General features: G+C 45.2%; 2 protein-coding genes across 10 annotated transcripts in view; both read right to left on the bottom strand.

Moving 5' to 3' along the window:
• Positions 1-9: 9 nt before the first annotated feature.
• Positions 10-9,153, bottom strand: chpt1 (choline phosphotransferase 1). The gene is made up of 8 exons (XM_060038640.1): positions 8,645-9,153; positions 6,143-6,290; positions 4,901-5,042; positions 4,339-4,423; positions 3,633-3,764; positions 3,242-3,400; positions 2,301-2,426; positions 10-2,052 (listed from the first exon to the last, which is right to left on the bottom strand). The coding sequence occupies exons 1-8, from the start codon at positions 8,882-8,884 to the stop codon at positions 1,936-1,938; spliced, it is 1,149 nt and encodes a 382-aa protein (XP_059894623.1). The 5' UTR covers positions 8,885-9,153; the 3' UTR covers positions 10-1,935.
• Positions 9,154-9,554: 401 nt separating this feature from the next.
• The window catches only part of mybpc1 (myosin binding protein C1), a 31,711-nt gene continuing 19,586 nt past the window's right edge, over positions 9,555-21,679 (bottom strand). For 5 of the 9 annotated variants that reach the window (XM_060038614.1, XM_060038615.1, XM_060038613.1 and 2 more), the window contains 17 exons: positions 21,417-21,522; positions 20,913-21,079; positions 20,648-20,813; positions 19,940-20,046; positions 19,707-19,843; positions 19,432-19,591; positions 19,078-19,182; positions 18,790-18,978; positions 17,528-17,662; positions 16,819-16,986; positions 16,264-16,352; positions 15,973-16,168; positions 15,522-15,661; positions 15,261-15,420; positions 13,783-13,991; positions 13,213-13,399; positions 9,555-10,531 (listed from right to left, as the gene is read on the bottom strand). In XM_060038614.1, coding sequence (XP_059894597.1) covers positions 10,434-10,531; positions 13,213-13,399; positions 13,783-13,991; positions 15,261-15,420; positions 15,522-15,661; positions 15,973-16,168; positions 16,264-16,352; positions 16,819-16,986; positions 17,528-17,662; positions 18,790-18,978; positions 19,078-19,182; positions 19,432-19,591; positions 19,707-19,843; positions 19,940-20,046; positions 20,648-20,813; positions 20,913-21,079; positions 21,417-21,522 — 2,519 coding nt within the window. In that variant the 3' untranslated portion in view covers positions 9,555-10,433. Of the gene's footprint in view, positions 10,532-12,067; positions 12,108-13,212; positions 13,400-13,782; positions 13,992-15,260; positions 15,421-15,521; positions 15,662-15,972; positions 16,169-16,263; positions 16,353-16,818; positions 16,987-17,527; positions 17,663-18,789; positions 18,979-19,077; positions 19,183-19,431; positions 19,592-19,706; positions 19,844-19,939; positions 20,047-20,647; positions 20,814-20,912; positions 21,080-21,416; positions 21,523-21,679 lie in introns of all 9 variants that reach the window. The other 4 variants (XM_060038616.1, XM_060038618.1, XR_009523178.1 and 1 more) reach the window with 3 other exon arrangements.

Raw genomic sequence — 21,679 nt, 5'->3', positions numbered from 1 at the left:
GGCACATCGTGATTGAAAAGGATTTCTTTATTACAATGTTTTCTCACACTTATTAGAAAGGCTTTCCCATTGGATGTTAGACGGCTCAACAGAAGAGACGAGGCGTACCTTTCAATGCATAGTTCCACAGTCCATCAGGGCTAATAAAAATAATAATCTTCGATAAGACGATGTGAATCATCAAACTTTTAGAGAGGAACTATGGACTTTTCCTGAAGGAATAAAATCAGAACGGGAGAGGGATGGATCAGCGTCTAAACCGTAGCAAAAATCCCTTTTTGAATCCGAGTGGACCTGAAATCACAACCAATTTAATCCCAAATCAAGACTATGACATCCCTCCCCATTTACACCCTCATCCATCGATTATTATAAAAATGTTAACGATCAAATAATAGTTGTTTTTTTAAGTACCAAATGCTGTACATTTAACCTATACAAGGTACACATTTGTACAAGGGAGCGGATATAAGTCGTGGTGTGAGGAGAAAACGAGAACATTAGCACTGTGTGTGTTTTTGTAAATAGTGTTGGTTGCATCTTGCATAATACTTCAGTGATTACAACACTGCGTCATCAACGAAGAGTTCTGCAGCTGCCCTACTCCCCCCCCCCCCCCCCCCCCCCCCTTCCCCCCACAAAAAAAAAAAATCCTCTTAAATATTCACAGAAGAAAAATAACAAAACATGAATTAAAACAAAACATTTAAGGCGTCGTCATTTGAATTCTGTACAATCACATTGAATTCCCATCAGCCCTTAAGGGAGAAGAAAGCAGAACCAGAGTCGTGTGTCCATGCGTCATTCAGCGACCAATCCCAGCCCACCGCCAAAATAAAAGCCCTACGTGGTCACTTGCACTCGGGTGGTGGTTTGTTGTTGCTAACCAAGGCCATGGGGGGGGTGAGATGAGTATACTGGTGCCGTGTTGTTAAGTGAGCACTCGGCATTAACACACGACCGTCCGTCGCTTCGTCACGCGGCAGCCGTACCTTATTGAAACCCAGCATTATACCTTTCATTGGGAATTACCAGTGGTCTGAAGGTTCCTGTACTTCATCCAATTATTTCTCTATTCATTTTTTTCAAACCCTGATTGAGGTCGTTTTGGATTGGGTTAACTTTGTTGGTTCAATAAATAACAGGAAAATTAAGCATGATTTGAAGGCGGTAACCACACTAAGTTTGGACAAATATCAATAACGCGATCGTAGCGGTTCTCTGCGAAAGGTGAGATGAAGCTTAGTGAATATCATCATTTTAATACAAATCGGTAAACCTAGTTTGGAACAGTGTTTAGTGGAGTCTATTCATCACTGGATTAGACACCTTAACAACCTTTTGCCGTCCTTATTTGATATTTGCTCACGCGAAGTAGTACCTTTTAAAATAAAACTTATTTTGGTCATTGATTTGCCTAAGCAAGAGATAAGGGAGTGCCAACTTAAGGGAAAACTAATATCTACTGTTGGGCACCACAATTGGGTGGTGACATCATAGCCCAAATCTGATTGGCCGAGACCAGTGAGGGGATTCACTGATCAACCTACTAAATTCATTCTTTATCAAAAACCATCTTGCACTCCCTTCTTCGCTAATCAACTTCACAGGTCTTTTATTTTGGTTTGCTTTGCTAAGTCCGTTACTAAAAACGGGAAACTCGTCGGGGGCGTGTCCTTTAAGTCTGATAGGTCAGGACTGGTGATGTCACGGGACACCGGGGGGGTGTTGGTTGGTCGTCCCTCTTTATTCTACCTGGTTTAAATTCCCTTGTGGTTATTCAGTGGTCACTCTGTCAAGGCTGCTGTGGCTCGGGTTCGACGGCCGGGGCTCGCGTTCGTCTGCTTCCAGGAGCGTGCGGAGGTCTCTCGTGTTCTCCTCCTCCTCCACCAGCTCCTCCTCGTCGTCCTCCTTCTCCTCCCGCCGGGCAAGTCGTCAGTCGCGGCGGGCGCGGCCGAGCGGCTTGATGCTGAACACCTGGATGCGCAGGTGCGAGGCGATCTGGAGACACACGCCCGAGCAGTACCGCGCCAGGTCCAGCAGGGAGAGCACCTGAGCAGAGCGAACACACACAGACAATTGGTTTAATATTTGGTTTTAATATACTGATTTTATAATGCAAAAATATCATTTCAACGACCAGGTGTGAACCGTGGTGTGTGTATCTCTCTCTCTGTGTGTGTGTGTGTGTGTGTGTGTGTGTGTGTGTGTGTGTGTGTGTGTGTGTGTGTGTGTGTGTGTGTGTGTGTGTGTGTGTGTGTGTGTGTGTGTGTGTGTGTGTGTGTGTGGCGCCAACTGACCGCGGCGATCCAGAGTACGATGTACTCGTCGACGAAGCTGTTGAAGTACTGGTTGAGGAAGAGGAGCCCCGGCCCGATGAAGGCCGTGTCCGGGAGGTACAGCTCGCTCTTGGTCATGTGAGCCACCTGCACAGGTCAACACACACACACACAATATCGGATTGGGTACTCTCCCCACACTAAGATGTCTGTACTGTATTGTTAACTAAGAGGTGTTGTCGTTTCAAACCTATGCAGCAATAAAACACAAGGTGGAGACATATATAGAGCTGGATGGATATCAGGGCCTCAACAGGGACGAACGCTTGTTCCCTTACACCAACAGACATGTTTACCTGCTGATTATAAAAGCATGACTCACGAGTCGTCACCCTTGGATTACTCATGAGGTGCTTTGGAGGGAACCCTGAAGGGAAGCCCGAAGGGCGGGTTGGATACTTTCTAAATCTAGTTTACCCTGCCCGGTTTCTCAGATTACCTAGCCAAGCTGTAAACGTAATTGCTTGATGTTCAAGGAAGGCTAAAGAAATCCTTACTTAGCATACCCTAGTCCAACTGGATGGATTAACAACAACACGACACGCCCAGCACTGTGTAAACGCATGCTACATTTCCTGCAACACCGGTTTACTAACACGCTGCTACGATGTTAATGTGTTGAAAGATGAAGGCAATGAGGAGCCACAGGGAAAAAAACCTCACATCTTTTTTAGAATGTGAGAGTAAGGCTTCATACGATTGTTGTGAAAAAATGTCAGCCTGCACAACAACTCAGTTTATACTGGAGCAATGATGTCAGTGGCCCAACTTTTAAGAGATTTGTTTCACAGAAAACAGGAGTTGCTGTTGCAGAGCACAAATAATGAATGAATGTATGAATTCAATAAATAAAGAGCGAGAGAGCACAAGAGTTAGTGTCAGAGAGAGAGAGAGAGACGTACCACCAGCTTGTTGGAGATCTTGGCGATGACCAAGCCGAAGGCCAGGAGGTAAAGGCAGGGGTGGTTCTCAAACAGCTGACTGGACGACTTCTTGAAGATGATGAAGGCCAGCGTGAGGATGAGTCCGATGTGGAGGCCGGGGCTCAGCACACTGGTGTCCTGCAAACACGACACACCGCCAACGTTTACAAAACAGGGAACATCGAACCGTCGGAGGGAGTGCGCTTTTAACCCTGCGCTCACACACACACACGCCCCTTGTGGATCTCTACAAAAGGTTGAGATTTCAGGCAGTGCTGACGACTTTGTGTGTCTGATGTGTGTCTGGGCCCAACTGGAAGGCTTTATTGTTCCCGTGGAGCATGGCGGAGTGGTCATGCTCTGGACTCACGGCCACGGTGGAGCCGTTCTTGCCCACGCCTCCGTTCAGGATCACGTGGAAGTAGTTGTAGCAGGAGAAGCACGCTCCGCCGATGATGCCCACGATGGGGAACACGTAGAGCTTCACCCCCAGGACCGGCAGCTGAAACACACGCGCGCACGGTGAGACCCCCGACCGCAGACTGACCAATGGCTCATTGGCTCAACGCGGTAAAAACAAGTGTGCTTTTTATGAAAGCGGGTCGGGCATGCTGAGCGAGATGGGGCCGACAAAGCAAAGGAGAAACATTCCTATGTTTACGCATATACTAGATATAGATCTATGCAAGTGGGGTCGTCAGCTTTTTTTAAAGCCAGATCATGGCCGAGTGATGACCTTCTGCCATGGCATTCGTTAACCATAATATTTACCTTCTTCTCACTTTAGGTCAAGCCTCCAGAGGCAGCAAAGAGCGAAAGTGAAACACAGACTCTTTAATGGCTAAAAAACAAATGGAAGACGCTACAAACTAGGTGTTGGTTAGCCGCTGGTTCAGACAGTGTGCCTCCGAGTTTCACATCTCGCCTCGCAACTCGACAGCAGAGAGGTGTGTGTGTGTGTGTGTGTGTGTGTGTGTGTGTGTGTGTGTGTGTGTGTGTGTGTGTGTGTGTGTGTGTGTGTGTGTGTGTGTGTGTGTGTGTGTGTGTGTGTGTGTGTGTGTGTGTGTGTGTGTTACCGTTCCCTGCCAGAGGCCGACCCCACCGACAGCCGTCATCAGGTACATGGTGACGATGGCGATCTGCACCTCCGTCACATCAACCCTGGAGGTCAAGTTCTTTTTAATTTACAAATATCACATGCCCACCCTTGTTCTCATTCAAATAACAACGCGCAAGGAAGACCAACACGGTTCAGATATTGACCGTGTAGAAATTCATGCAATTATTCGCTTCAATTATAATCTATTTTCTTTTATTATTTCATTTCATTGTATAACAATGTTTTTATATGAAGCACTTGTAGTCTGCTTTGTGTGCTATATAAAAAAAAGTGCTATATAAATGGAAGTTGCCATGCCTACATGTGCTTATTTAAAAGAAACGCCAAGCAAGAAAACAACAATTATGTTGTCCTTATGTTGCTCATGTTCCGTGCTTCCCGCTGAATTGGGATTGTCCTGTGTGACGGTGTATTTGCCAACAATCTTAGGAAGCATTCATTGCAATCGAGGCACAGCCAACAGGAGTAGAGCCACTGGTGTGACTGGTCGGACGGCTCCGTCGGGCGGGGCGACTTACAGGCCGAAGCGCAGGGTGCCCGAGACGTAGGTCTGCCAGTGGGCGCAGAAGAACATGAACATGCCGACGAACCCACAGAAGAAGATCCAGTCGGGGTACCAGCCTATCCCACACGATATGCAGCTTCCCACGGCGACAAAGACTGTCATGTGTTGGGTGAGTGAGACGGTTGGGAGGGAGAGAACGAGACACAGAGCGAGAGAGGCAACGGTCAGTGACATCAAAAGAAAAACAGTATCACTGCCAGAAACATTCAGTGCAGCTTTTATTATTAGTCATTTGAGGCGGAGACACAACCCACAATAGGCAACACGCTGGAACATCAACCTAACAAGCTAGATAATAATATTAAATTATGGGTCACAGCCTGACAAAGAACAGAATGCTCCACAAATTCTGAACACATCTAGTCTTCTGGGTACACTCAGGCTGGATCCCACAGAAACACCTCAATTGTCTTTCTGGTGCCGAGTTGAATCAAACAACCCCTGATCAGTACCAAAAAGTGGCATGGCAAAGGAGTAACACTAGGGCTGCTAGATTATGGAAAAAAAATCACAATCACGATTATTTTGGTCAATATTGAAATCACGATTATTCAAACGATTATTTTTGAGTTTGAAAACATGATGCATTTATTCAGCATTTCTTTAAAAAAAAGCACTTTGTAACTTTGTAAATTTAGGGTTAACCCTAATTTCTTAAACACAATTCAAATTGTGCAGAGAATTATTTCCATTGGTCAATCTGACCGGGGACATTTAGAATTTTCTGTCCTCCTCATTTTTTTCCGGTCAACGACCGGTAATAACCGGACAACGGAAACTCTGCTATAAACCGGCCTAACTTTCACCGTCAACACCGAACCCCTTCTTCTTCGCACGGCTGTCTACATCCGGAACATTCGCTTGTTAGATTTTCTCAAACAGAAGTTTCAAAATAAGATCTAGTAGTAAGTACGGGTAGCATAGAACTAACGTTAGCCAAGTGGGGGCTCCATGATTGCTAAATCTAATGAGAGAGGTAAAATTGCCATTAAGGAAGGAAAACATGGTACGCCTTGCGACTATGCTTCGTTCGCAGTATGCCTTTCGAAACACCTCGTGATTGGTCGATGAAACGCTACCAGGAACGCCTATAGGGCGTTCTTGTGTCATGACGGGAAACGCCCAAGCCTGCAGATGGACCCTTCTTAATAAAAGGAACGAGCAAGACGCCCTTTTATGGGTAGCAGAGGGTCACCTGTGGAGACGGCGTCACAGCCGTGGTCGAAGAGCTCCCCGAGGGCCGAGCTGCTGTTGGTGCGCCGGGCCTGCTTCCCGTCGATGGCGTCCAGGGACTGGTAGATGAACAGCCCCAGGGCACTCAGGATGAACGCCCATGCTGGAGCCTGCCGGGACGAGAGAAACCCATGCACACTTTGAATTAGGGCTGCTCCATTATGGAAAAAAAATCTAAGTCACGATTAGTTTGGTCAAAATTTAAATCATAAGAGATTATTCCCCAAAAAAAGAATACGATTCAAAACATGAAACATTTCTCTCCAAAAAAACCCGTTGTAACCTTTGAACTTTCCCCTTCAAAAAACTACACTTAATTAATTAAATATATATACGGTACTTAGAAAGAAAAAAAATGTTGGAGAATTCGATTAATTGCTCAGCCCTAGTTGGTGATGCAGCTAAGGCGAACTTAAGGTTGCCACTTGCCAACCACCATCTACAGAGAAGGGAACATCCCGGAGTGGTTTATTACGCTTGTACCACAGTTACACAATGTTTACTTACTTGACTTGCTTTCATTTATAACTTGATCGAATCTGCTGGCAATTGAATATTCTTCTGCAGTGCTTTGGGCATTTTGTTTTTAAGGTTGTTGGGGGAAATATCTGGTCGATAGTTGGAATTATATAAAAAAAAAAGTAATGCTCAGCCTAAGTTGGAATGTAATTGGCCAATCAGGATCAAGTATTAAACGTTGCTGTTCTATGGGTAAGGATGGGGGCTGCCTTGAACGTTTCTTTATCTAACTTTCATATCATTTCATCTAATCCTCCTATAAGGATCCCATTCTGTTATATCATCGGATCAAATATAGAGTGGGATATTCTAATTAAAAAGGGAGAGTTCAAACACAACCGAAGAAACAAGTAGTCTTCATGTGGAACCCTGGCATAGAGGAAGCTGCCAAAATAATACCAGCCTGAGGGTTCACAGCCTGATGGTTCCCAGCAGGGAAGCCGGTCTTTTCCTCAAACACATTTGATTTGTGTGATAGAGAGACTATTTTCAGCCAACACACGGAAATTACCATTGCATAAAGCAATAACAGAACATAGGCTGTGTGGAGAGATATCTCTCTCTCTACGTATGTAAAACATAGCGGATGTCTCCATTAAGACTTCTACTTTATCACTATAACTGGCTAATGCCAGTATGTTGTCAACCAGGGAGCTAGAGACAGTTTTGAATAGAGCCGGTTTCAGCAACGCAACCTTTAACACAGTGGCCTCTAGTCTACCGTGTCCACCGCACAGTCCAACAACACACTGTTTTCCTTCTTCCTTGCAGAAACCATTAACACTCGTGTCCTGTGCTGTCCTATTTCTTTGCAGTCTTGATTTTGCTGCTTCTACAGTTTGAGGTCATCAAATAGTTTAAACCACAGCTGATCTTGTGTGTATGCATTAGAGTGAGAGAGAGACCGACACAGAGAGACAAAGACAGAGAGATATTTGTGTGCACATGTGTAGGCCTCTTGTTTGTAGCACTAGCATGACAAAAAAGATTCCTAACCTTAAAAGGTCAAGCTGACCAACATGACCTGACTGGGTCCTCTTCTCTGTATGGGGTTGGGATGCAATCCCATCTGGAAAGTGTGTATCTGTGTGTTTTCGTGTGTCCTTGTAATACAGATCCCCTGCAGTTTAAACCGAAGGCCCCAATAATCTATGTGCGCCTAATAAAGACAAGCTATAATATGAAGATTTAATAAGATGTTTCAATCTGCATTCAGGATTTCCATGCCCTTTTTTATTTTTTCACTTTATTATCTTCTTTATTAATTCCAACGACAGTTAGTCCATGATTAGTATCATAGTGATGCCATCGACTGGTGGCGTGATAAGGGTCAGCCTAGGTGGCGTGCGGACTTTGGGTTTCATAAAATACATCAACAGCTGTATGAGCGGACCAAGGTTCGGCCCTGATAACAGCGCCTCCAATCGCCTTTGAGTTGCCAATTATTCAGATAAAGACACCGTTGTACTCTTGGGAGCACCACGACACTGACCAGGACTCTTCTGAATAATGCAGACATGTCTGCTGCAACGTTGATGAAATAATAATGCCATTGTAAGCTACTGAAGTGCTAGAAACTGCTGGGCCCTGAAGAAGAAAAAACAACAATGTTTTGCCCTACAGGTGGCCTGTCTAAAGAAACACCACCCGGTCACATGGTGCATGACATGCGTAAGCACCAGACTATTGGACCTCCCAATGCTACACAGAATTGCTTCCAATAAAAGACACGTTATATTCCCATAAAGCGATTTAACGAGACACTACCATAAGCCTTCAAGAGGGAACCCCGGCTTAATGAGTAGGAGGTAAACAACAGCTTTATATGTAGGTCCACCATAAGGTAGCCTGTCCTTCACGACAGAGAAAAACGCAGCATACCATGACGAGAAAAACAAGCTACCGTTCACCAACTTGAGCTCCGGAGGTCGCCGCCGCCACTCACCTCTTCCCTCGCCGAAGGACAGTAGTACACCAGCACCATCGTTGTCACTATATTGACCATCAGTCCAACAATAGTCAGGGTATTCGGCGCTATCCATGTCGGTATTTGTTCCACCAGCCAGTTCCAGTAGACCTGAAACGGAGGCTCCAGCAGGGACCGGCCAGAGGCGCTGTATTTGTGCTCCTCAAGCCGCTTGAGTTGAGCGCCCGACAGCGGCTCCGGCCACAAGAAATGTGGCATCGTTTCGGGGCCTCGTCGCTTCTAAGTTACCCCCGGCGGTACTCCTAAACCCCTCGACCTTTCACTTCTTCAACTTCTCGCGTCCAGCCACGGCACACAAGCTCATTGGGCATTTAGAGTTGGGTAGACATTTCTCAATAGCGGAACTGTAAGATGTCGATCATATCTTTGCCTCAGTGCTGATCGAGTTACGTTTCAACAGGAAGCAGAAGTCCGGAAGGGAGCACCGTGCTGTCGCCGGGAAATTCAAACGTGTCAAATGTGCTTCTTGGTTATCCGTCAAACATGTGAATGTGCTTCTTGATTATACTTCGTCAGACATGTGAATGTGTGACGTTCGTTTATTTGCCATAGAAGTGATTCAAATTAAACAGATTATGATAAGTGTGTTATACGATTTTCTCCTTTTGAATTTCATTATCCGAATAATAATTTGGATTTTAATACTTGAACCTGCTCCCTTTTCGTTTCTTATCTTCACATTATCCTACAATTAAATCATGAGTAGCCTAGATTCCAGCTGGCCAATAACCTTTTTATCCAAACGAATCCAAATATTTTTGTATTAAGTCTATAATGTAAAGCCTATTTATGATTCAAAGTTATTGTTGTTATTTTTTTTTTTACATAAAAAAACGTACGGACAAAAACAGTTGTAATTACAAGAAGACATGGTGCAATATATTTTTATTCTATGAAACGTACTTACATAGACAAGTGCATGCGCATATGATATAGCCAGATTTTTGACCATGAATTGATAAAACACCATGCAGAGAAGGTGGACAATGTGTCTCTTATTCCCATAGATTTATTCCTCAGGCATTGTAGCCTACTATTGTACTGCCTATTCCCAGAACCATAATAAAAATAACCGTTAACATGTATACCTAATAGAAACCTGGTTTAAAGACCATGTCAAATTCTAGGCCTTCGCTTCCTCCAGCAAACATTCACAGCCTTAATATCTCCTCCAAATCTTAGATTTCAAAATTCCATCTTTTAGTTAAATAATTAAATAACGCCAACAATCCATAAATAACACGATGTGATTACAGGATAGGTGAGTGCAATAGTTTCGGACTTTCGTTTTAATACACACTTATTTTTTGTCTATTTATAGATTTGACATACATTGTAGTTCAACGCAAGAACCAAAACACTTACGGCATGCATCTGGTCGGAAACAGGAAATACTGCTGTTCACCACCAGAGGGCGACAAATAAAATGGATCGACATGTCTATGGTGGCTACTAGCTAAAGTTCCATTGCGCACACAGCACGCCACGCAGAAGGCAGAACGCCCACCCACAACCACACCTACCACTCCCGCTTCAACAACCTACGCTCACGCACACACATGGACGGACCCACGCACGCACACACACACACACACACACACACACACACACACACACACACACACACACACACACACACACTCTATTGTCTCGCCATCATTCAGTCAGTAACCACCCCCACCACCACCCAAATTCGTCCAGGGGCAGCTAAATAAATCAATCCCCATCCGGACTCTGGATCCGGACTCTACTTCTCCTGCTCCGCTGCCTTGGCCTCGTTCATGTACTTGTCGATGAGATGGAGGGGGACCCCGCGTTGCATGAGCTCCATAAAGGTGAAGCCTCCTGTAGAGGGCAGAGCACGGATGCACGTGGTGAGGGAGAGGGAGAGATGTAAGGGGGGGTGAGATACGAAGGGAGAGAGAAAGAAAGGGAGGCAGAGAGAGAGAGAGAGAGACCTCTATCCCCTGAGTGGGGTTAAAGGTCATGTTTGTTGGGAAGGAGAAGGGGTTAGATTATCCTACAACAAAGCCATCATATTAAATTAAACAGTAGTATGAAGTCAATATCCGTTGTGTGCATTTATTGGTTAATTTGACCCTTTAGTAAGACGTTACAGGAAGAGTGTAATAGTTCCACTGGCCGCTTAGTGGTGGGTCATATATACAGGCCTCTGAGACCTTTGTCTAAAAGGCTAGAATTACAAGAAATCATAACTCTGAAGCAAGCTGTAGTCCCACGTAGGGCTGCTCGATTATGTGAAAAATCATAATCACGATTATTTTGGTCAATATTGAAATCACGATTATTTTGGTCAATATTGAAATCCCGATTATTCAAACAATTGTTTTTGAGTTTGAAAACATGTTGTATTTATTCAGCATGTCTCTCCCAAAAAATACTTTGTAACAGAGAACTTAACTGAGAATTTACGCCTTAAAAAAATACACAAAATGGTCAAACAGAAAATGTTCCAATCTAAAATAATATACAGATATGTATCCAGCTGTTCTGCCCTTTCTATAAAAAATTAAATTAAAAAAATAATGAAAATAATCGAAAACCTCGATTTTGTGATAGTTTGACTCTGAAAATCGAAATCGCCAATTAATCGGCAAACCCTAGTCCCACGTCAGAAAGTTTCATGCAGAGTAGAACTTACCTTCCCTCAGCGGCACAGATCACGTAAGATAAATTAAGATTACGGTAGATAAGATAAAATATTACTTTATTAATCCCGGGGCACATGAGTGATCACATGACTAAAGCCTTTAGAAATAACCCTCTAGAATATGCACATTGTATTTACTTTAGTCATGCTCAAGTCTGGTTGTTAAGGGGGCAATATCGAAGATCTCCAAAGATTTTTGTGGAAATAAATGTTTTCCAAGTCACTATCTTTCACCAAATGACCAATTCACCATAGTGAATGAACCCATGTCCCACTTATGAAAGCCCTTGCATTAGCAGTATGATGAATGTTACGACCTGTGTGGTGGTGACCTCATTCCCAGAATGCATTGAAATCACACCGGCTGCAAAGTAAGTGAGGTGTTTTCCATCACCAAACAGCTGGCTGCTGCACCAGAGAGAGTATGGCAGAGCTACCACAACAGATTAGCTCTTCAACTCTTTTAGATCTTTAAGATTGCCGCTTTAATGAGAATCATTGGAACCAATCTTGCCTACTCATATACTATAACTATAACAGCATACACAGCACAGATACACATATAGAACTGTCATGCAAACATGCATTTCTATTTTGTCTGTGGTAAAAAGATAAAAAGTCTGATTACTGATAAACGCATGGTTATAGGCCATTGAAAATGCATAATGAATAACATAAGCTTCATATGCCATAACCATATGAAAGCTTACCTTTGAATGAGAACATACATTCACAATTCCTGAGTTTGGACTGGGGGAGAAAGAAGAGAAGAGGGGTTAACATTGTTTACATGAAGGAGTTATATGCACACACGCATCTGGACACAAGTGTGTGTGTGTGTGTGTGTGTGTGTGTGTGTGTGTGTGTGTGTGTGTGTGTGTGTGTGTGTGTGTGTGTGTGTGTGTGTGTGTGTGTGTGTGTGTGTGTGTGTGTGTGTGTGTGTGTGTGTGTTCGTAATTGTGTTTGTGTGTATGTGTTCGTAAACCACAAGCAGAGGGCTGCCTTGTGACTATTGATTATCTTATGTGAGAGTTTAGCAACAAGGACACATTGCCTCTAAACCCTGCTAACACAAAAGAAGCAATTTATATCTGAAGGAACAGACCAGGCCCATTTCATGTCTGGTGTAGAGGTAATGCATCAATGAACAAGATGAAGGGATCGATCTGGATAGTTGTGTGAGGGGTGAATTTAGAACTGATATTGCTAGGGGATTCAGTGATGGATATGGGAGGATATTATAATGTGAACTTCACACAAGTATGGGTATTATTGTGATTCCTGTGTCGTCGTTTTAGGAGTTTAGATACTTACATGTCAAGGGGTACAGGGAGTGGACTTTGGTGTGTCCTGTCACACGCACACACCAAGCTCTAGGCAACATTGTCTGACAGAGACTGGTTTCCCAAAGCCTAAAATATCTTGTTTTCTGAACACAAACCATTTTCTTAGTGTAATGAAAAGGTCTGACCAATTGAAGCACGTTTAAATATATAACCAATGAGCCAATCACATGAAGGCCGAACCCAGACATCTGATTGGCTGTGCCACAGAGCACCCATGAGGGGAATTAGACACTCCCATCTCTAGCCACATATAGAACATCTTTAAAAGCACCAGTGAAATCACAGAAAATGACAGAATATACTTTATTATTTTCTTATTTTTTAAACGTTAAAGGCATGTTTGCCATGAAACGTTCCCACGTTTTTGGGGTTTTATACTAGGAAGCAACTTTAAAGAAAAACGTGTGTGTGTGTGCAATCTTTTCCTGAGACAACAAAAGACATTCAAGCTTTAGGAAACCCGTCCCCGAGACGCCTAGGAAGGTGTCCCTCATGAGGTCCACACTCACCTTTGACCTCCAGCCTGCACTCCACCTGGTCCTCCCCCAGGTCATTGACCGCCTTACAGGCGTACAGACCGCCGTCGTAGGGGTTGGGCTTCCTGACTTCCAGGGTGCACACCCCCTGGTTGCTGAACATGCGGTAGCGCGGGTCGTCGATGATGGCGATCTTGTTCTTCATCCAGATCACTTTGGGCTGCAGTTTAGGTGAGCAAAAAAGTTGGTGGAGAAAAAGGATGAAATCGAACAAATTGGACCAATGCTTTATTAGCCTGCATCAAGGAGCATGTCAATTAGATGACAGCATTGTCTTTCCCTTGGCTCTAACGGGAGTACATACAATTTATTTATTCGTTGTAACTTGTACATAGATGTCGTGGCATAATGAATCCTAATATTAATATCACAATTTATATAACCTACTTTATTTTAATACTTGTACATTTAAAGCGGTTTAATGCTATAAACCTAGAAGTTACTCCCTAAATGCTGGCTATGTTCTTCCCAAGATCCTGCTCCATGAAGCTCCATCAAACTTCACACAAAACACATGTCCTCAACCGTCTCATCGTGACCAACCCTTGGATTGGCGCGGACGCTGCAGTTGAGGGTGGCGTTGTAGCCGGCCACGGCGAAGGTGTTGATCAGAGGTTGTGTGAAGCGGGGGGGCTCCTTGAAGTCGTGGTCGATGTACTCAGGGGTCCTGAGCTGCAGACCTGCGGAGGGAAGGGTAGAGGAACGGGGTTGTACATGATACGCGCGCTGAGCTGTATCATGAAGGGATTCCCCTAAGTGGTGAGGGATAGACAACATGGTTGTTTAATTCATTTTAATTCAAGACAAAGACGAAAGAATCGTGGAAGGAGATGGCAGCCATATTCTGTGTTTTGGTTTTTGCTGTTACGTACTAATGTAGAGAACTGTTCATGAAGGAGTTATATGCAAACACGCATATGGACACAAATGTGTGTGTACGTGTGTGTATGCGTTTGTAATTGTGTTTGTTTGTATGTGTTCGTAAACCACAAGCAAAGGGCTGCCTTGTGGCTGAACAGAACAAAATCCCTGCTTATGTTTTATGTTGAATAATATCACTGACAGTCTCCTTGACGTACCCTTCAACGAAAAATCAAACACAATTCATGCAACTCTTGGAGAGATGTCCATACTAAAATGACAGGAGAAGTTTGGGAGGGTAAAAGGTTAAGTGAGAATAGGTCCACGGTTAAGGTAAAACAGCTGTGAAATCCAAGGGACTGGAAGGAAGGAGAGGGAAAGAAGTTCAATCATTCATTGAAATCAAACGCTGTCTAATCCAGTGGTTCTCAATCTCTTGGTGTTGACCCCTCATGGGGTCGCCTTATATGCGTGTGGGGTCACAGGGGAATTGTGCGCATAAGCTTCAAATATTTGATGGTGCACGTATTTTTAAATTGATCGATTATTAATTATCGGAAGATAGTGACAGGGTTAAAGCAATGTGTGCAAACTCGGATTTAAGAAAAGTTGGGGTTGCAACTTCAATTTTCTGAGCCTTAAAGGCACCCAGTGCAACTTTCGAGGCTTAAAAATAAACATTAAATTTCTAGTCTTTTTTACACGAAGTAAGTTTCAATAACTCCATACCATTACATACCGACATTTAAGCAGCAAAGATGAGACGTCGTTGTGTGGTGAGAACTGATACAAAATCGATAACAACAACAATGCTGCCATTTTCTTTATTTTTTGTAACCTACAATAAATAAAGCAGGCTTCCAGTCAATGGAAAAATGGCTTCTCCCCACCGGCGATTGTTGTTGTTTACGATTTTCTATCAGTTCTCACCACACAACGACGTCTCATCTTTGCTCCTTGAATGTCGATATGTAATGGTATGGAGTTATTGAAACTTACTACGTGTAAAAAAGACTAGAAATTGAATGTTTATTTTTCATTGAATGTTTACATAAAGTTGCACTGGGTGCCTTTAAAATAAAAGGGGTCTCAGTCCTAAAAGAGGTTGGGAACCACTGGTCTAAACGATCAAGTCCTGCGTGTTTACACTCTCGCAGTACCTTCTTTGACGATGAGAGCGCAGTCCTTGGTCTGCGTGGCGCATTCACTGAGACCGCACATGTTCTCGGCGTAGATCCTGAAGAAGTACTCGTTGCCGATCACCAGATCCGAGATGGTGATGCACGTGCGGTGGTAGTGCTCAACGCACGTGTACCACTCCTGTCGAGCACATGGAACGCGTCGCGTTAGAAGGACAAAGAAGAAGGAAGAGTTGCATGTATTTATTGCGTTTGCAATGAGGGAAGCCAAACCACCCATACCATGGTCTTCTTGTCTGCCTTCTGGATGGTGTAGCCGGATATGGGGGAGTTTCCGATGTCTTTGGGGGGGCTCCAGTCCAGGGCCACGTTTTCTCCCCACACCTCTTCGATGTTCACTGCCTGGGGCGGCCCGGGCAAGTCTAAGAGATGAAGAGATGAGGATGGAATTGGGCTTTAAACACTCTTGAGCCATTGAAACCACTATATCCCAATCAAGTTAATGCAAGACCACAGCATTTAAAAGGGGCTGGTTTATTATAGTGCGGTTGTGACTGACCACAGAAACTAAATCTCTTTTCCTATAAATACATTTTAGATTTTTAGTGGTGGGCTGTGTGAGTGACAGGAAAGTGGGTTGAAAGAATGGGGGAATGACGTGTAGCATAAGTGAGTAATATTGAGTGTTTGTTTGCATACGTGGGCTGAGCCAACCTTGATTTTGTCTCCTTACCAACAATCTGGATGTCAAGAATGGCCGTGTCGGTGTGGTTCTCCACCTGCACCGTCAGCTCGTACTTCCCAGAGTGACTGCGCTCGGCTTTGCGGATGAAAATGATGCTGTCGCATTCCGTGTTGCGGATGCTGACGTGGGTAGGGTCGATGGGCTGGCCCTCCTTCAGCCAGGAGACCTTGGGCCTGGGTTTACCCTGGAAAGAGGACACGTTCAATACAGACCATGAGAACGGCTGAAAGGTGAGTGAAAACCCCTAGGGTGGTGGAGTCAGGAGTGTGTCCGCCGTACCAGAAAGGGAACCACAAGGTTTACGGCTTCCCCGACTCTCCGGGTGTACGTCTGCTTCAAGTGCCGGGGGATTCTGATCTTGGGAGGCTCTGGATGTGTGCGTTGACACAATAAAACGGCTTGTTGATGTATGCATTTTTAGACAGGAAATTGTCCTGACATGATTGTATATTTGTCATTTCTATTAGAGTCTGTTTAATTGTGTATTATATAGAGTTAAGTATATACGCCTCAAACGAATGTATATAAGTATATAAGCTCTCTGAGAATGTTCTGCTGCATGCTGTCTAAAAGATCTCGCACCCTTCTCCCCAACCAACATCAACCTCTGGCCAGTGTGACAGACACTGGCCAGAGGTGGTTGTTGTTGTTGTTGTCCGTTGTCGGATTCGTTCTTTTGTTGGTGAAAAGGTTGAATCGGTGTTAGCTAACTTCGGCCATCATTCTATCGCATCCTTTCATCAGTCTATTGCATCTGTTTGAGAGCTTGCATACTGAAAATAATAATATAATAAATATAATGCACAATTATGTATGCATATATGTGGGTCTTACCGATGACTTCTTTGACCAGGATTGAGTGCTGGATGGTGCGTGGAGTGCTGCACCCCGCTGCGTTGACGGCCTTCACCCGGACTAAGATCTTGACGTTGGTGGGAAGCCCTGTGAGGGTGTACTTGGTTTTCTCCGTCAGTTCCTTGTTGGCCGGTATCCACTCATCAGCTGCGGAGCCAACAGAACATCACTGCCTGGGCATGGCGCCCCATGGTGACTCATTGACACATTTATCCAAATAATAATATCATACTATCACTTGACTTTATTTCTAGCTCTCCACAATTAAAATGTGTAATGTTGGTTAGCATTTGTATCACCTCTGCAGACCTGATACTGTAACCTTGTTAATTGCCAGACCTATTTATTTTGTAGATAGTTTCGGTTTCTTTGCCTTCATTATACATATATATTCCAAATAGTGTATGGCAAATGAACCTGGCCTCTCCACCCATATCTAGCTCCAGCCATGGCCGATCCATAGCAGGCTCCATGATGGTCACTCGGACTCACTCCCCTAACCTTCTGCTTTAATATCAGACCTAAAATGCTTAGATGTTACCTTATAGGAATCATGTACACACATTGCTTCTCTGATGATGCTCCATTAAACCAGACACTTTGCCGCTATGAAGAGTCTGACAAAGAAACAAATCATCGTCGTCCCCATTTGTGTTTGGGCGGGAGGTGCGCCGTGTCCATGCCTTACTTCCTTCCACGCAGTACTCCACCAGGTAGCCATCAAGGCCTGCGGCGCCGATGGTGTCGGGCGGGCGCCACTTCATGGTCACTGTGTCGTCTGTGACGTCATCCACCACCAACATGGTAGGCTCACTGGTCACGGCTGCATGGAACCATTGGCGACGCGGCATAAAGCAAAACACACTCTGTGTTAGAATGAGTCATCTTTAATGTAGTGGACATTTTAGGGGGGGGTCACCATTTAGTAGACACTGAAATGTGATATATTGTGCACTGCTTCATAGCTACAGTATAATGCACTGTAAAACCCCTCCAAAAAAACGATTGATTCATTGTCATCAGATTCAGCCAATTTACTTGGTCCGGCACTTAAGGTTCTTCATGCAACATAGCTGTCACGGATGACCATCTAACACGGCCCTGCTTGTTTCTGGCGCAAACTTAGTGTCTGAATTCCCCTACACGCATTCCCTAAATAGTATTCACTATAGAGGGAATAGGACACAACGGAACAAGTGAGCCAAAGCGAAACACAGCCAGCGAGTCAAAACCATTGTTGCTTGTTTGCGGTCACTATCCCTCCACCCCAGTGGGGAGATAAAAGAGACCGGGATTAAGATCTCAAACTGTTGCCCAAAATGCGATGCCATTATGGGTGAGCGGGGGCGCCTGTCTCAACGGCTGGTATGTCTTCTGAGCGTTCATCAGATCTCATTAGAGCCCAGTGCTGCTGGCTATTCTTAAAGAGTGATTCATACTTTACTCCCATTGAACCCTATCGCGGGCCGACCTCCTAAACCCCTAATCCACAGATGATTTGGCAGCCATTATAAAGACATATTTAATATCCTCTAAATCTCTGGCGTGTCCAGTGGAGGTCATGGTCGGAGTGCCTGGTGTGGTCGGGTACGGGGGGCAGCAGCTGCACTACGGGCTGGGTGTAGGGGAGTATGGGGGGGGTTGGTTGTCGTTGGCGGGTGCTGGTGCTGTCGGGGGACGGGGGACGGGGGACGGGGGGCGGCGTTGTTACCAAGGGTAGATCAAACGGACAGGCACTCAGACCCCCTCCATAAACACCAACCAGGGGTCTGAACACTTTTATCACTCGGCCCCTGTTGTTATGAACCAACTGCTGGATAAACAGTAGGTAGCCTGACGCAAGGAGTGGTGTGTGTCGGTGTACGTTGGCGCGTAACCTCTGCGGCACTAAGAGGGGTGCCAAGCAGATACTGCCAAGCGGTAATTCAAGGAAGACTTAGTGGAACTCACCGAGGGGGACAAAGGCTTTGGAGGGCTCGCTGGCCTTGGACACGCCGATGGCATTGACGGCGAAGACCCGCACCTCGTACGGAACGCCTTCGATCATCTTCTTGGGCTCGAATGTCGTCTCCTTGATCAGGTCAAAGTTCAGCCGCATCCACCGGGAGCTCTGTTTCTTTTTCCTTTCCACGAAGTACCCTTTAAAGAAGACCCAAACAAAGCAGACCCATGAAGGACCTCAGATACATGGAAACTGTGTAAGCTGTCATTCAAGCTGCATTCTTATGTAATGTTTACCTAAAATCGGCGAGCTGCCATCGTAGATTGGCGGGTCCCAGGTCATTGAGCACCAATCGCCGCCCACCACAGGAACCAGAGGTGCTTCTGGAGGGTCTGGGATGTCTGACGAGTCAACCATAGAGAGGGTTAACAAGAAGCATTGAGCTTACATTTACATTTACATTAACATTTAGGGCATTTAGCAGACGCTTTTATCTAAAGTGACTTAAAACGGTTAACACAGACATTGACACACTGACGGCGGAGTCAACCATGCAAGGCGACAACCAGCTCGTCAGGAGCAGTTAGGGTTAGAGCTAACTGAAACTTCATGTAAACTAATGGTTCACCTTCCTTGGGGTTTTCACTGACCTACAACCTTGACTTTGACACTGCCGGTGTCCTCTCCCGCCTCGTTCTGCAGGACGATCTTGTAGTTCCCAGAGTCTTCCCGCTCAGTCACCTCGATGGTGAGGCTGGTGTGGTCGCCGTACGTTTCGGCATGCACACGGTGGCCAGACTCCAGAATGACCTGATTGCCGAAGCCAGAGACGGAGGATAACATGTGTAAGCATTGAAATAAGACCTTACGATGCCATTAGGCTGTAGAGAGAGGGGTAGAGTAAGAGGGAAGAAGGGCGACTGACTCTCTCTCCCTTCATCCACACCACCCTGGGTGCCGGTTCTCCGCTGATGGGGATCTCCAGACGCAGCTTGTTGCCCGCCACGATGGTCACCGTGTTGTCGGGGAAATTCAACGTTTCCAAGTGCACTCGAGGGGGATCTGTGATCAAAGTCCACGGAGGTCAGTTCAACCTTTTTATCAAGCATGTTGAAAAAAAAAAATGGTGAGAACCGTATGCAGAAAGTCCTCTTTTACCGATGATGTGGACTTTGGCCGACAGGCTCTGCGAGTACCCCTCGAGGACAAAGGTGTAGTCCCCGGAGTCGTGCAGGGAGGTCGCCTCAACCTCCAGGCGGTGGTTCCTGTGGAACCAGCAGAGCCTCAGTTGCTGACGTTTGCCTTAGCTAGAGCGCTGTCATTGGATTAATAGTAACCATGATCGACCCCCACACCCTTGACACCTGTTCACACTGGTGCAGTGCAAAATCTGTCGGGTCCATTTGCATTACACTGCCATCATGGACAATGTGGACTTACTTTGCCTGTCTCCGTCTATACTGATGCATGGAACAGACCCCTAATTTGATTTTATGAGCTACACCTGTGTACTCAACTATGGCCATGGCAAGTGCTTGAATAGGGTACATAAGAATAAACATAAATGTGCATAGATTTTTATAAAAAAATAAAGCTTTTTGAGTTTAAATTTAATTTTGAAAGAGAGAGGGAGAGACCGAGCTAAAGAGAGAGAGACAGAGAGAGATCGAGAGAGATCGAGAGAGAGAGATCGAGAGAGAGAGAGAGAGAGAGAGAGAGAGAGAGAGAGAGAGAGAGAGAGAGAGAGAGAGAGAGAGAGAGAGAGAGAGAGAGAGAGAGAGAGAGAGAGAGAGAGAGAGAGAGAGAGAGAGAGAGAGAGAGAGAGAGAGAGAGAGAGAGAGAGAGAGAGAGAGAGTAAGAGAGTACTTGGCCCTGTGCAGGATGTTGATGCGGTCGTTGGCCTGGATCAGCTGTCCGTTGCGGTACCAACGTCCCGGGACGTTGCCGGGAAAGATCTCACAGTGCATCTTCAGGGGCTCGCCCAGCTTCACGGTAATGTCCTGTAGATCCTGGAAGATCTTCAAGGGTTTCACTGGAACCCAAAGACATCCAGCATTTGCTTCATAGTCAAGGGGCAAAGGAAACAAGGAAAGACAGAGAATGAACGCTTGAGGCATAGAGCACTACGTACGGTCGACCTGGACACGAGCTTCAGACGTGCCCCCTGTGGCCATGATGGAGTACACGCCAGTGTCGTCCTTTGAGGCGTCGTCGATGACCAGAGTGTGCTTGGTGCCCTCCACCTTCACGCGGTATCTTGAACGCACCCCGGTCGGAACCTCCACGCCGTTTTTCATCCTGAGAGGTTACGGGGATAACGGCGATCCATTCGTCAACAAGGCAAACTGTGGTTGGTGCAAATTGACTCCACAACATTCAAACTATGAGTTCACTTCAAGGTCTATAAAACATGTTCACCTAGCGGCTATATTGGTTAGTAGGATGGCCTAACCTTCTTGAATCTTTGGGGAAACCATAACAACTCTTATTTTTTGGTTATGCTTTCCATTTCACCACACAGTTAGCACTTAGAATGCATTTCTGTTTTGTTGTAACGGTTTCCCCCAAAGATTCTGGAAGGTTTATTCACCCAAAAATGGATAAAGTGGTTAAAGCCTCTTGACGTCATAGATACCATTTCACTTGGGCGCCTTCCTCCGACACCTCACACTCCAGCTCAATCCTCTCGTTCACTGTAGTTTTCACGGCTTCAATGGTTTTCACAATCTTCACCGGTAACTCTGGGAGATGAAGGGGAGATAACCAGCTAACACGGTTAAAATTTGGGATATTCTATATTCTGTAACATCGTGGTGAAAAACTCAAAAAAAGCTAAAATCCAAACAACAGTCACAGCAGCACATTAAGACAGACACCAGGTCGAGGTAACAGAAGCAT

This window comes from Gadus macrocephalus, chromosome 19 (assembly GCF_031168955.1).
Source record: "Gadus macrocephalus chromosome 19, ASM3116895v1".
NCBI classification, from domain to species: Eukaryota; Metazoa; Chordata; class Actinopteri; order Gadiformes; family Gadidae; genus Gadus; species Gadus macrocephalus.
The sequence above is the reverse complement of the archived record's forward strand: the minus strand, read 5'-3'. Positions and strand labels throughout refer to the sequence as shown.

What these genes read in the sequence shown, in the direction of transcription:
- chpt1 (XM_060038640.1), bottom strand. Translation starts at nt 8,884, where the DNA reads ATGCCACATTTCTTGTGGCCGGAGCCGCTGTCGGGCGCTCAACTCAAG. An exon ending in CTGTGACGCCGTCTCCACAG is followed by an intron (nt 5,043 to 6,142) that starts GTGACCCTCTGC and finishes AACACATGACAG; the next exon opens with TCTTTGTCGCCGTGGGAAGC. An exon ending in AGAACGGCTCCACCGTGGCC is followed by an intron (nt 3,401 to 3,632) that starts GTGAGTCCAGAG and finishes TCGTGTTTGCAG; the next exon opens with GACACCAGTGTGCTGAGCCC.